At 38.3% G+C, this 14,449-nt stretch overlaps 2 protein-coding genes across 2 annotated transcripts; both read right to left on the bottom strand.

Annotated features, from left to right (window-relative positions):
* Positions 1–1,040: 1,040 nt before the first annotated feature.
* Positions 1,041–4,018, bottom strand: RB195_000276 (uncharacterized protein; the record flags this gene model as incomplete). Its single annotated transcript, XM_064196521.1, has 7 exons — positions 1,041–1,273; positions 1,565–1,687; positions 1,759–1,835; positions 2,861–2,982; positions 3,048–3,109; positions 3,705–3,870; positions 3,935–4,018. The coding sequence occupies 7 exons, from the start codon at positions 4,016–4,018 to the stop codon at positions 1,041–1,043; spliced, it is 867 nt and encodes a 288-aa protein (XP_064052402.1).
* Positions 4,019–6,347: 2,329 nt separating this feature from the next.
* On the bottom strand, positions 6,348–13,209 carry RB195_000275 (uncharacterized protein; the record flags this gene model as incomplete). The annotated part of the gene is made up of 20 exons (XM_013447153.2): positions 6,348–6,434; positions 6,495–6,644; positions 6,704–6,853; positions 6,908–7,022; positions 7,813–7,934; positions 8,002–8,097; positions 8,209–8,274; positions 8,368–8,473; positions 9,547–9,740; positions 9,838–9,959; positions 10,017–10,098; positions 10,440–10,586; positions 10,785–10,935; positions 11,007–11,110; positions 11,183–11,263; positions 11,334–11,387; positions 11,795–11,900; positions 11,961–12,127; positions 12,694–12,818; positions 13,182–13,209. The coding sequence occupies 20 exons, from the start codon at positions 13,207–13,209 to the stop codon at positions 6,348–6,350; spliced, it is 2,253 nt and encodes a 750-aa protein (XP_013302607.2).
* Positions 13,210–14,449: the final 1,240 nt, after the last annotated feature.

Below are 14,449 nucleotides of genomic sequence, written 5' to 3'. Positions count from 1 at the left end.
AATGGGTGTAGGACGTGACGACGAAAAAAAAAGAATAAGAAGGAAAAGTTAGGATTAGAGAGAACAAGCGAAGTTCTTGAACGCTTAAAATTTCATTTTTCCAGAATCTTCGTTGCAGGATTCTACTGGAGGTATAGGTATATTCGATTCAAAACAAAATGAATCATGGTGCAGTTACGTAAACGGCTGTGCTCGATGCGGTGCGGTTGAGCTAGCGGGAAGGGTCGGGGTGGGATTCTTGTTGAGTTCCACTCATCGCTGCAATTCCCGGCAGCGATGAGTGGATTCCAACCGCTACCTCGATTCCAACCGCTGTCTCCACCGCGCCGCTTCAAGCGTAGTCGCTTACGCAACTGCACCGAGTTTCATGTTGTTTTAACCTGAATATACTTTTTCACAGTTTTCGGCTATTAGAAGACAATAGAAAAAATAAATTTAATGAAAAGGAATTATGTGTCTTTCAGGGTGCGGTTGTTCCCTATAGAAATTCAAACAAAGTGATTGTTCTTGTTTATCTTTTAGCTCGCTAGGTTTTTGTTTTGTGTTTTTTGTTTAGTAGGTAGCATGATATCAGTTTGCCTACATCAACACATCGTGTGAGGGATAACTCGAGCAATTTATGGATCTAATTTTCCGGGCAACTTGACTACTATGTCTTTTTCAACATTAATTATGTTCTTTATATCATTCATCTAATGGTAGAGCTTTCTAAGTTGAACAGAGCAGTAAGGACCATTATCCTAAGCCAGTAAGGAGATAAAATGGCTATTTTGGTGGTTGATCAGGTCCAATAAGTCAAGAATTTTGAATTTTAAATCCCAACTGAATTTGAACGAGCTTCTGAATACCAAGTGAATAGTGTTAAATAACTGAAACAGTAACTAATAACTGAAATAGCTTTAGTTTCTAGGATTATTCTCTAGGCTCAGAGCTAGTAGTATATTGCATCTTAGTAATGTTGAAACCGGTTAAAAATTCCCAGTTGAGTGTTCTGCTTATTTACTGTATTTAAATACAATTTAATCAGATTTACATATTGATTAGATTTGTGTCGAAACCATAAGAAACAAAAAAGAAATCGTCACGAAAAGAACAGAGCCGAATCCATGCATAGGTGCCGAGTTACAGTACTGTTTGTTACGACAGTAACACTGTGAATATTTGTTGCGAACGGCGACACCACCTGGACTGGTCACCACATCGTAATTCGCGCACGTATTGTCAACTCCGAGAACGTTAATATTTGAGCACGATTTGGTTAGTTGAAAGCCACCTGGAAAAATTTTTGAGTCACTCGCTAATTGTTCGTTCATACTCAACTATGGTCGAGTCAAAACGATATGAAGACGGAACGGTTGCGTAAGCGGCTGCGCCTGAAGCGGTGCGGCGGCGCTAGCGGTTGGGACCTAGGTGGGACCATCGTGAATTGCAGCGATGAATGCTGCTGGCGAAGGTCCCACCACGGTCACAACCGCTCCGCTCCACCGCAGCGCTTCGAGCACAGCCGCTTACGCAACTGCATCGAGTTTCAAGTCGTTTTGACCCGCCTCTACCAGAAATTCACCTCCGAGTTTCACAATTTGCTTCGTACAGTACTTCTTCGACGAGCATTTGCGGTCCTTCTCGTTGCAGTTTTTTCCTTCACGCCCCGAACAATCGTAGCAATTCAACACTTCGTTGTTGAGGACTGTATGCATGTTGAAGTTGGAAAAAGGTCCCACTAAGCAGAAATGCACTTAGAAACCGATGAATACCCACGATTATCGTTCATTTGGTCGTTGCAATCGTTGAATACGTTCGGTGAGGTCGATTGTCGACTATTACAGTTTGCTGTGCTGAAAGTAACGAATATTTTATTAATTTGTTTCGCAGCTATTCCAGAAAGCATTTTGGTTTAGCTGTGGAAAGCAACATATCTCCGAAATTTCAGTTAATTAATTAGGAGCAAAAATGTTTGCAATGTTCAACGTAGCCAAGCTATTCAAGAAGCCCCAACATTTATGCATTCATAGAAGTGAAGGCTGTTCTCTAGTTCTAATAATTGCGAATCCAGAGTCCACGCTAACTTCCACCAGAAATAAACTACACCTAATCCAGCATTTTCCTCAATTGTCACATATTCTGGAAGTACTCTATAAGAACATTCTGGAGGTACTATACAGGAACATTCTGGAGGTAATGTACAGGAACATTCTGGAGGTACTGCAGCAGAACATTCTGGAGGTACTGCAGCAGAACATTCTGGAGGTACTGTATAAGAACATTCTGGAGGTACTGCAGCAGAACATTCTGGAGGTACCGCAGCAGAACATTCTGGAGGTACTGTATAAGAACATCCTGGAGGTACTGTATAAGAACATCCTGGAGGTACTGTATAAGAACATCCTGGAGGTACTGTATAAGAAATAATAGTTCGGGTGCTGACAGAAGTGATTTGTAAAATCATGAAGGATCTACGTCCTGATCCACCCCAAATTAGTCTAGCACCAATCAATTCATCGACCAAAAAAGAATGAAAAGCTTAGTTGCCCGTGAATGGTGTCGAACCATCATCGACTGGCAGACGCAGTCTCATACCCTTACGCTATCTTCGTCTCTTGTAAATAAACACACGAAGATGCTTATCTATGCATTACTACCTACAGTAAGAACGAAAACGTCAACCTCAGGAAAATCATTCTACGCTCCCCGTTGAAGTCCGGTACAAACCTCAATTTTGGAAAGGAAAACAACTCGTGGACATTTTTTTTTGCTTATTCATTTTATATTCAGGTATTACACGTCAAGACTAATGCAATTTCTCAGGATTTTTCCTTGGATTCCCGACGAAGATACGTCTAACAAATCAAAAATAAACTACCTGCAAAATTCGACGAGAGCACGAACCGAGACAAGTTCTCCTTTACTATTTGACATCTGATGAGTTGCATCGTATTCGCAATAGAAATTTCCGGCAGCACCGTTCGATCGATCCGATACAACCTGAAAATTCAAGTCGGCTCCTAACCACGCTGTACAAAACCTCTTCCAAACGAATCAGGATCTACCGTAGTCAGTGATGTGTGACATCCACGAACCACAAGCAGTGCATTTCCGGTGTTTCCGGTGTCTGTAAATAACAGGATACCTTTTCACTCAGTTTCCTGTGGATTTTAATTAATTTTCGTGATTCTTGATATCTTCCTCAGCAGCAAAGGTGTTAATTTTTCTGGAAGAAGTTGATGAGCTGCACCAAATTCGTTTTCCAATGAGTTAACAGCAGTTTTTGTAACTATATAGTAGCTAGCTGAAAAGAATTTTTACAAAAAGAGAAAGAAGAAGCCTTCACGCTGACCCGCTTATGGTAGGATCAAGACGACATGAATCGTTACGTAAACCGTTGCGCTTGAAGCGGTGCGGTACAGCGTAGCGGTTACTATCGAGAGAGAGGACCCTTGTTGACACCATTCCAAGGTGTAGTGGTGTTCGCGAAGGTCCCACCAAGATTTCGACCGCAACGCTTCACCGCGCCGCTTCGAACGCTGCCGCTTACGCAACTACACCGTGCTTCATATCGTTTTGACCTTATCGTATAGAATTCGGACTGTTATCTGCCAATAGAGATCCGGGTTTCACTAAACGAGATCCGAGAAATAGCTCGTAGGCTAGTACGGTTTGATCGAGAAAACAACTTGTGTGAAAAACAGTAAGATCGATACACATACTTTGTACAGCATCCGGATCCTCAAACATATAGGTGAAACAGCTTCCAGAACAACTTTCCACTCGCATTTTTGCCATACTTTGTGACGAACAATCACCGAACAAACTGTCCTGTACTCGAGGAAGCCCGGTAATATGCCAACGGGAGTACAGACTTTCCGAAGCGCACTGTAATTCATGTGGGATGATCAACGGATACTGTATCAGTGTCGTTGAACTTCACAGAACTCACAGCATAGCAGGTTTTCGTTTCTTGTGAAGAGAGGTGAACCAAATAAATGACGGAGAAAACGAGTCCGACGAGCATTTGTGGCATTGAGTACATAAAGCGATGAATTCGTGGATCGGTGCTTATATTCGTGGTGTCATCTTAGATCACAGTGATTCATACAAGTGCAAGGCACGGATCGTCGATGAATGGCGGAGAAGACAAGCAAATGCGTTTCGGTGAGGAAGTCAGGCGCTAAAAATGGCAAAAAATAAAAATCCGGACAAAAAAAAATGGCCGGAATCAAGCAGTTAAACAAATACACTTTCAGGAAATTATTTAAGATGTATGAAAAGTGTTTTTTAAGAGGCAAATTATACTTTTATTTTTACCAAATTGCCAAATTTTTATTCTTCAAATCTTTTGAGGTGTGTAGAAAACTGCTTGGTGAGAGTATCATAAGGAAAAAAAAATTGCTGAGAACAACATCAAGGAGCAAAAGATGCGCGAGTTCCTGGTAAATAAAATAAATTAATTAAAAATAAATAAGTAAATAAACACCCGCCGAGTTCCTCGTACTTTCCATAAACTTTCCCTTCCTTTGGCTAGTAATCCTTTTTTTTCTTTTCTAATTTTTCTAATTTTCTTTTTCTTCTGCAACTTTTCTTTTCTTTTCTTTTCTTTTCTTTTCTAATTTCGAGAATCTGCGAAAATCCCACTCAGCACAGAAGAACTTTTCCGTCCATCATCCCCTAAATTTATATTCGCTGAGGTTTTGGAGTTATCAAATAGAGGCAACGGGAAGAATTCCTCTATTTTCCTGTATATCTAAACAGGAGCTCCTCGAGGAAATTCTGGAAAAAAAAAGATTTTTTTCTTCTGCTCTTCTTTTTGGCTAACTTAGAATAAAGTGAACTTTATCACTCTACTGATAAATGTACCTTACATTCCCTATGCTCACTTTATCCTAAATTGAGGATGGACATATAACTAGCACTACTCTTCCACCCACTAAAGGCAGCTTTTAGGGCGACGTCAACTACAAATGTTCCAGAAAGATACGTTTTTAACTCGTTTAATCTACACACGTCCAGAATTTCTGTATAGCCAGACGGTTCTGGAAGCAGCCTCCCTCTCCAGAACAAAATCTGAACAAAATCAGAAAAAAAAAACAAACAAACAAAAAGAACAACCTTAGAGATAGATATAAAACGCCTAGTTATGCTAGAAAGACGAGATCGGAAGACGGTAACAGTTATACCATGAGGAAATGATCAGATATGTTATACTACCTCTCGAAACGTTCAACATTGCTCACTTCTCATGGCTATCTCTTATTTCTCTGGAAATTGATAGTTCGAGAGCTCGAAAATGAGAGTGGATAATAATGGAAATCACTTCCGTATCTCCTCACCCTGTTACTCAGTAAAAAAAAAAATAGTTTCTACCCGGTCCAAATAGGTCAAATCCCTTGGGGGAGCATGAAATCTTCGGTAACTACCGTCCGTTCTGTTACCTGAGGGCACTCGAATCAAACATGTCTTAATGTTGATCGGCAGTTCAACAAGAGAGGAGGAGGGGAGAGATCCAGGTCCCATTAGGGCCACTAAATATCTTCAATTTGGGGAACTTGTTACTTGTTGGGAACATAATCGTAAGGTTTGGCCTAAGCCGGCCCTCACTGTTGTTGTTGTTCTTGGTAATTTGTAACTCTTGGTAACTAACTTACTTGTATCGTTTTTCTTATGTTCTGTCTGCCTTTAATAATAATAGAAAGTTTCTAGCATCCACTAAATTGTCTGGCCTGTTACGATCCTCCAAGCTAACTCATCTCTTTGAAAATACGGCTGACATGAGTTAGCTAGTTTTTCAAAAAAAAAAAAAAGCTACAGATTTTCAAAGAAAATACGGCTGACGTGAGTATACTGAGAAAAATTGTCATCGAAGTGTTGAAATGTGAAATGTATGCAAAGCAAAGTGTTGAATTTCAATTTATAGAACCCGAAACACCCCTTAACAAACCACAATCTTCCTAAAATTGAAGAAATTTAACACTTAGAACAATCATGAAAGGATTGCGTACGGTACCACATGATTTGGAACACAGATTCTCAAAAAAGAGAAGAATATAAAAGAAATCATCCACATACAATTTTTCTAAAATGAACAATATGTATGTCAAAATAGAACAAACAGCGTAGAAATTTAACAAATCCATTATTTCTTTTGAACTAGACCCAAACTTTGTAAAGCAGTTGACGAAACAAAGGAGACTACAACAATTGGGACCCACCACCACCATAACACCACAACAAGTAATACTGGGTCATAACGACAAAGAAAAAAATCAATATTACAGAAGCTTCGACTTCAGGTAGGAGAAAATAGAGTTTTTGAAAAAAAGGCACATTGAATTGACATTAGAAAATAAAAGGGGTTAACCATCTACAGCTGTAGCCTGTTGGTAATTCTTTTGTTGCGTCTCCCACATCTTTTCCAATTTCTTCCTCTGTTTTTTAGAAACCTGAGAGAAGGTTGTTAAGGTCACTGCAAAAAAAAAATTCTGAAACTACTTGCAAAGTACCTCTTCACCATCTGCGGTGTGTGTTGGAATTCCATTCTCGTCCCATTTGCTGTACTTTTTGGCTTCATCTCCACGACAGAACATTTCTTGTGGAGGAATCTTCTTCGCTGCTGCTTTTTCTGCCTTTTCAGCTGCTTTACGTTCTTTCTCCTAATGTGTAGAAGATTTTATAGGGAAATTTGAAACTAGGATGAACCAAATTAACAAACCAAGCGCCTAGCTTCCTCAATGGCTCGCTTTTGCTCCCGTTCTCGTAGGAGAATTTCCTTGTCACAGAGCTTTACCACTGTTTCTTGCGTTCGATCCTCTAGTCGCACGCCTAGTTCCGGAAGTACGTCATCTCGTAGACGGTCGCACTCCTACTTAGGAATCTATAGCGAAATATAGATATTGAAGTTCCTAGAAACAGCTACCTCCAGAATTGCAGTTATTTTGTTGTCCTTCGCAATATTTCGCACATTCTCTCGGAAGCTAGCGAGTGCATTGAGGTAAGGCATCAGTATGTCTTCAGTACCAACACCAGACGCACTAAATTCGTTGTTTTAACAATTCTTCTGCTTAGCTCGACCAAAGAAATTTTTTCAAGAACGTATTCATTGCGACGCTAAATCTAACGTTACCATCCAATCAAAAACCACAAACTACAAATCAAAAATCAATCAAATATCACAAGCATTTATTTTCTGAATGATATAAGATAGTTAATTGTTGCAACGGATAGGAAAAACTTCGGCGGAAAACAAAAATACCATTTTCACTACATATTTTACCGTACTGAATACAATGTGGACCATTATGTAGTGTGCTCTTAGTGCTCTATCTATCGACTTTTTGCTAATGACTTCTTTAGAAGCTTGTTTAACCTCTCTAGAAATCAGTCAACAAACAGCTGTAGGGAGGTACACTCTTCAGAACCCGAGTTAAGGAACGCAATATACGATAAAATTCTATGCAGGAGCATAAAAAAACACCAGGACTTCCTTTAATAACTGACGAATCTTTGATGCAACCGCCAAATTTAGCTTTATATTTTATTTAGTTTTTAAACCAAACTAATTATTTAATCAAATTTAAATGTCAAATGTAATTTAACTGTTTGTACGCACTTACATTCTCTTTTCCCTCACATTTATGCACATGTTGTGTGAACATATTTCGGATAAAAAACAAGTAAATTATATATTGGAAATAATATAATTCTATGCTTTTTGCTGTATTTCCTGTATTTATTTGGATTCATCCTTGTCAAATCCTTTTGGCACGTCAATGAGCGTAATAAATAAATAAATAGATGAAGAAAATATTGGAAAGAACTGACCTTTCCATTGGAAAACCAATTTCACCGGATTTAGGAATCACTCCAAATACAGCAAAAAGGTCTGTTATAAACAGGGCAATATTCCGAAGAAGTAAGCAGTTAGGAACAACACCTTCTTTTTCCTACAACGACATCAGAAGATAAAAACAAAGGAACAACCGGAAAACAAATAAATGCTAACAACTTTACCTTTTCAACAATATAAGAATTCCCTAAACCGATAAGTTCTCGAAGCTTTTCAATCACCGTTCTCGTGTCCACAGAATCGCATAGCGCTTCATGGATCTAAAGAACGGATAGTCGATAGCGAATCCAGAAAACGGAGAATTAGCCATAAACAATAAGATAAGAAGGGAGGGGAAGGACCAAAGAAAGAAAAAAATCAAAACTACTTACTTCCGCTTTAATTCTGGAGAAGTCTTCTAATATTTGAAGTTCACGATTGTGATACTTAAGGTAACCCTAAAATATCAACATGCATCTGTTTCTAAAAGTGCATTTAGCTCCATATATTGCATTAGTAGGATGAACATTACTATACAGAAATAAAATAACCTGAGGACAATCTGGTTTGTAGTGTTTCCTCAGGATATCCTTGACTAGCAGGAAAAACTCGTTGGAAATCTTCTCAAACTGCATAGCACGCTCCATTGTAGATGCACTAAAACCATTAACAGAGATTCAAATGTAGTGTATCACGAAATCGACGATACTGGGACCTTCACACAAATGTATAGGGATAGGGGTGTAGTCCACAAGTGATCCTGTTTCCCCAACGACACAACTTATTAATATACTGATTACTATAGTGTGGGTAACTATCCAGCATCCACAATCCAATTAATATACTCAAATAAACAGCAGAAGCTGTCCCACCCATCGTAGACATAATAATCGTAGACGCATTGCAATTCCTCTTGTATTACTCGCAATCGATCGCAACGTTAAAAGATACGAGATTATAAGAAGCTGCTTTTTGTGGAACATGAAAGAATTGAGCATGATCATGCTTATGCTCGTGAACTACCCCCGCCCTTATCAACTCGTGGTAAGATCAAACTAATAAATCTCGTAAGAAGCTGCTTTTAGACTTGATTGAATTCTAATCATGGCTAGTATATTCCTACAGCCCAATTTCGAAAACAACGAAATCTCATGGGAAATACACAGTAAAAAGAATACATCATTTCGTAATGACATAAGCTACAATTAAAATATGAATTGTGCTCAAAAGCAACACGTGAGTACTGCGCGTGAACTAAGTTCCTATGAATAAAAAAATCTTAAACGCTATTTTGGAAGTAAATCCCTCCCTCTGGCATGACTACCTCCTTTCGATTCACGTAAACCATTCTCAACTTATAAATGTTTAGCCAATCATTATCGGATCAATGAAGTCAAGTAGCGCTAGGTAGGGAGAATCTGTAATCCATTTTCTGCATACGGAATAATTTCTGATTATATTGGAGTTTCCATGGACAACGCAACAGGCTAAGATATAAAAATGTCATGTGTTGCGTTTCATTTGCAAGAAAAGAATTCCCTGAGGCAAAAAAAAACATAAACACAGAGAAGAGTATGTTACCGAAGGCAGAAAATCAAAACGCTTAGCAGAAAGTTATTCGGATGGTTACAGAACCGACGTAAACATAAAGTACAATCAAGATCTTAAAAAAAAAGTAAAAAAATGTAGCCAAAAATGTGTCTCTGGTGAAGTAAAGTACGATAAGAAACCTGTAGTCGAGAACATCCGTCCAGTTGTGCATGAGAAAGAGCAGACGAAGTTGTCGTGCAGAGTACTGTCGCAGAGCCTCCCGTATAGTAATAAAGTTCTTGAGCGATTTACTCATTTTCATTCCTGCTATCCGAAGAGTGCCACAGTGAATGAAATAGTTTACCCAATGTGGGTCATCATAATAAGCTTCCACCTGAAAAGAACGCACTTTCAGCTAGTAATCAATGTTAAAACTCCTAAAAAGGAAAGGTTAGACAACAATTTAACGTGTAAATGCTACAGAACGATACCTGTGCGATTTCGTTGTCATGATGAGGGAATTTGAGGTCAAAACCTCCTGCATGAATATCAAGCTTTGGACCGCAAACTGCTGTCGACATAACAGAGCATTCTATATGCCATCCAGGACGGCCTAAAACGTGTTACAATAGAAGGACCATCAATTAGCATAATTCAAGAAAACATCCACCTTTTCCCCAAGGACTATCCCAGAACGGCTCTCCATCCTTCGAGGATTTCCAGAGGGCGAAGTCAGAGGGGTTACGTTTTTGCTTTAAATTAAAATATTTCAATTATATTGCAGACAAAGAATGTCCAGGGCTAAAGATAAGCAAACATGGAACATGTGTTTTTCTTTTACCACTTCGAATATCAATGTAATGCTTAGCAACACCTCTTTTTGTTAAATAATGAAGCATTTTGCACAATTCCTCTCTGTAGTTTGTGATTCAATGAAGATTCTAGGAAATTCTCTCAACATAAATCTCCTATATTAACAACAAATTCAGTGATTTCTGAAGATTTTCTGGCTAATTTTTTTCGATAAATCCGGCAAAAAAAACACAGACATCTCATCATACTGTAACTGAAGTTGAAAAATACAGTTATTTACCTGAAGTTTATCTTCACCCATGCTGAGCTCTCCTTCTCCTTCGCGCATGTTCTTCTCCAAAGACTCTGCATCACCGTACGCTTCTGGCACTAGCTTTGCATAGAAATGTTTGGGATTACTTTCGAAAGCTTTCGTGTCAAAATACACCTGCAACAATATAAAGAATTAAAGGAAAATAAAAAAGTGTACAACAGACAATGATCTCTACATCACAGCAATTAGGATCTGCGATTATTCCAAACATGTAACTAACTTCCTACTAATCTGCTGCCGCTCCTGAGCTCAGGCAACATTATTTTCCAGCTAATCAATAAAAATAGCAACAATTTAAATTTGAAAACTAACTGATCCATCAGCTGTAGGATAAGCATATCCGTTTTTTATAATTTTCTCCACATATGCAACGATTTCGGGAACATATTCCGAGACCCTAGTTACAATATCAGCTGGGAGAACATTCAGGCGTGCCATGTCTGATAGAAATTCGCTCTCATATCTAAATCATTTCGTAGGTATCACAGGTATGTTTCATGAATACCAAAAACATCCTAAAAATGCAATCCATACGTTTTCGCGAGAGTCTGGAATACAGAATGGTCATTTACTACACTTCCAAATCGAGCATCCAGCCAATCCGAAAGAATGTCCCTAGCTTCATTCAGAAGAGTTCCCTAGAAAGGTAAAATTTAGAAGAACAAGAGTTTGGCTAGCAAGCAAAACAACAAAACGCGTCGGACAAGTACCTTAGCGCCTTCAATATTTTCTTTATCGTTAGCTTCCAAAGACTTCTCAAGATGTTGAGCAGAAGCGTCCACTCTTGCGATCTAGGCATCGACCGCTATAGCATTACAAAAACAAAGAAGGTTCTAGAGACCAACACAAGTGAAACCATACCATAGACTCATACATCTTCTTCTTGTCTGGATCGGTCTCATTTTCAAATTTTTTCTGCAAATAAACGTTTATCATAATGGCTACGAATCTGTCTGGAAGAACTCATTATGAAACAACTATATGGAAGCAAAGAAGCTATAGATAGTAAACTCAACTTGATAGCATCCACTTTTAACGAGATTTTGCGTATGTGGACGACATTTTACAAATTCGGGTTCATTTGTACGAAAAGTTAAGTTTGTTTAAAGCAAATGGAACACATTTCTTTCACAATGAAAAACACTACACATGAAAAATACTATGCAAACTCTACGTCCTGGGGCTTTCATTATACGTCAATTTCGTACAACACTGCCTTTAAAAAGAGATGATGAAAAAGAGATGCATACAAAATAAATTAATAATGATAACTAACCAATAATATAGTATAAATAATAATTATTAATCAACAATATACTCACCCTGAAAAACTCCAAAGCGGAAACTATGTCCTGGACAATTTTTCCAACAGAAGGAGGTTCTTTGGATCTCTCAAGATATTTCGTTAGCAAGTGCCGTTGACGTGCTCTAGAAAAAAGAATAAGACTGATATGAAAAGGTAAGATGGATAAACAAACAAACAATTACCTCTTAATAATTTTGTCGTCAATGTCGGTGATATTCATTACGAACTGGACATCATATCCAAAATAAGAAGTCATGACTCGTCTCAGAATGTCCATCGATAGATACGCCCTCGCATGACCCATATGTGAGCTATCATAAACTGTTGGTCCACAGATGTACCATTTAACCTGGATAAAAATAAGAGATACTTGACTCTAACTAACTATCGTTCGGTTTAATAATTCAAATTATTTCACTTAAGAGCGCAATTTGATGTTAATTGGCTTCCGGCTAAAATTGAACCAGCGTACCATGTGGTTTGGAATGGTTCAAGATCGACATGAATTCAGTTATCATAAGAGCAGGCAAGGTTAGAAAACATGAGCCGTTCATCAACAAAGATGCAAGCTAACTTCTCAGCTATCGAAAACAAAAATAAGGCTAATAATGAGCATGATGAAACAATTTTAAAGAAACAAAGTGTTGATACGGATTCTCAAAACGCTTCAGCCATTGAAAAGAGATTATGAAGCTGTCACATTCTCCTAACTTCTAGATGGTTTATCCGCTTAAAAATCAATAACTTGTTTTTTTGTTAGATAACATTACTTCAAACATGTTTTAATAAGTTCAGCTAGCAATACTGTAAAAGAGCAAGTTTATCAAAATACTCGTAATGTGGATAAATTGTTGGAACTGAAGACTGTTCAGTTCTTTTTCTCTGCTAATTAGCGTTAGCTGTTGAAAAACTCACAGTGTTTCCATTGTTAGGAACGAATAAATCCTTTCTTCTCGTCAGACTGTTATACAGATGCAACTGTGGAGTTGGGACTGAGTTAGTCGGCAAAGACCACTCCTTCTGGGCTCGTTTTGTTACCACTGAATGATAAATAGGTAGAACAATATACACATAAACAAGGAACACCTAATAAAGATATACCGATGAATAAAAAGACCATGTTTATGAATAATTTCTAAAACCACATCGTAAACGTTCAAAAAATTTTTTCACTAAAATACGGTTGAGAAAACGATGTGGCTCTACACCTAGTCGTAGTCTGGTATTTTCAATGGAGTGCACCTCATTTGGAAAACTTTTCTAATTCATGCGCCAAAACTTCACGATAATATAGGAAAAATGTTGCTTCTCTCAGAGTTATCAATCCAAGTAAATGCACTTTGAAATGTTCAGCACCAAAAAGAATAAATCATAGAAGTTAAATAGCTCTGACAGATACAAACCTTCTGTAGCCAGCGACTCAGAAGCCATTGATGACAGTGGTCTCGCCGCACTTCTAATTGTAACACAAGCTCGGAGCAAGAACAGTATCTCGACCTAGAAGATCGTGTGGTTACACTTTACGACATTCCTACGAATCGATAATAATCAACAACGTTCGCAACACAGAAAAGATGTTACGATGAAACAAGTGGTGACGGAAAACTGGGTACGACACTTCATTCAGTGTAAATAAGCGATTTACTTACGACATTGGATTCTCGCACAGAACATACAGTAAGAAATCAAGAGGAACATATGGATAGGAAGTTCTACAATGTAGAAACGACGGAACCCTTCAAAAATTGAAATGACACATGGGCAGAGAACTGCAGTCATTAACAAGTTCTGCAAAATCGCGCAAGGTAATGTATATTTACATTCCGCATCGTTGCGGACATTGCGCGAAGATACCAAAAAGAGGTCGCATTGGTTGCCTAAGCAGGTTTCTTGAGGTCTGAGTCAAAACTAAAGCCAAGCGAGGTTGGCTGATTCAGTAAATACGCTAATTAGAGTAAAAACTACTACATTTTTTCAAACAATTGTAATTTTTTGTCAAAATTCGTCGTAATGGATCCCTAATCCTCAGTGTAGAACTCCTAAACTGCTAAAACAAAATCCTCCAAAATCCGTTGCGGCTTCCTATTGGTTGGAGATTGGTTGCGAAATATTTTCAAAAATAGCCGAATATAGTATAGCATAGATGATAATAAATAAATATAAATACAAATAAATATACAAATATAAATATAAATGTGTATAAACGGGAATTCGCCATGTATTTGGATAACAGGAAAAATGGCTGCCGCTAACTTGGTCACCTTCGTGATTTCACTCTATTGTGGGACCTGAGCTTGGATCAAAGTCCAAGGAAAAATTTGACGAATGGATTGCTAATCGTGAATTGGTATGGTAGGTGGGACCGTGTTCCAACTGCGAAAATCCTCGTAAACTCGAATCCTCACGAATCGGGCGAATGCGAACGGGAAAGATGCGCGGTGGAAGTTCGAATGCTTCGAATGCCAGCTTCGTCAGCCTAAGGCAGTTATTTATTTGGGTTGGAGTCCATGGAATCTCGTAAAGACCTGGCTGTGAGGGTATTTCAGAATTCTGATTATGAATGTCGGCAAATCGTGGACAATGCCTTCAGGTAATTATCGACTCTCTTGATATTGATCTATTTTTGCGGGTGAAGTATAGTTAGGGACCCATTCAACGCTGCTCTGATCGA

Source organism: Necator americanus, chromosome IV (genome assembly GCF_031761385.1).
Source record: "Necator americanus strain Aroian chromosome IV, whole genome shotgun sequence".
Lineage (NCBI taxonomy): Eukaryota > Metazoa > Nematoda > Chromadorea > Rhabditida > Ancylostomatidae > Necator > Necator americanus.
Note: the sequence above shows the minus strand (reverse complement) of the source record. Positions and strands in the feature narration are given on the sequence as shown.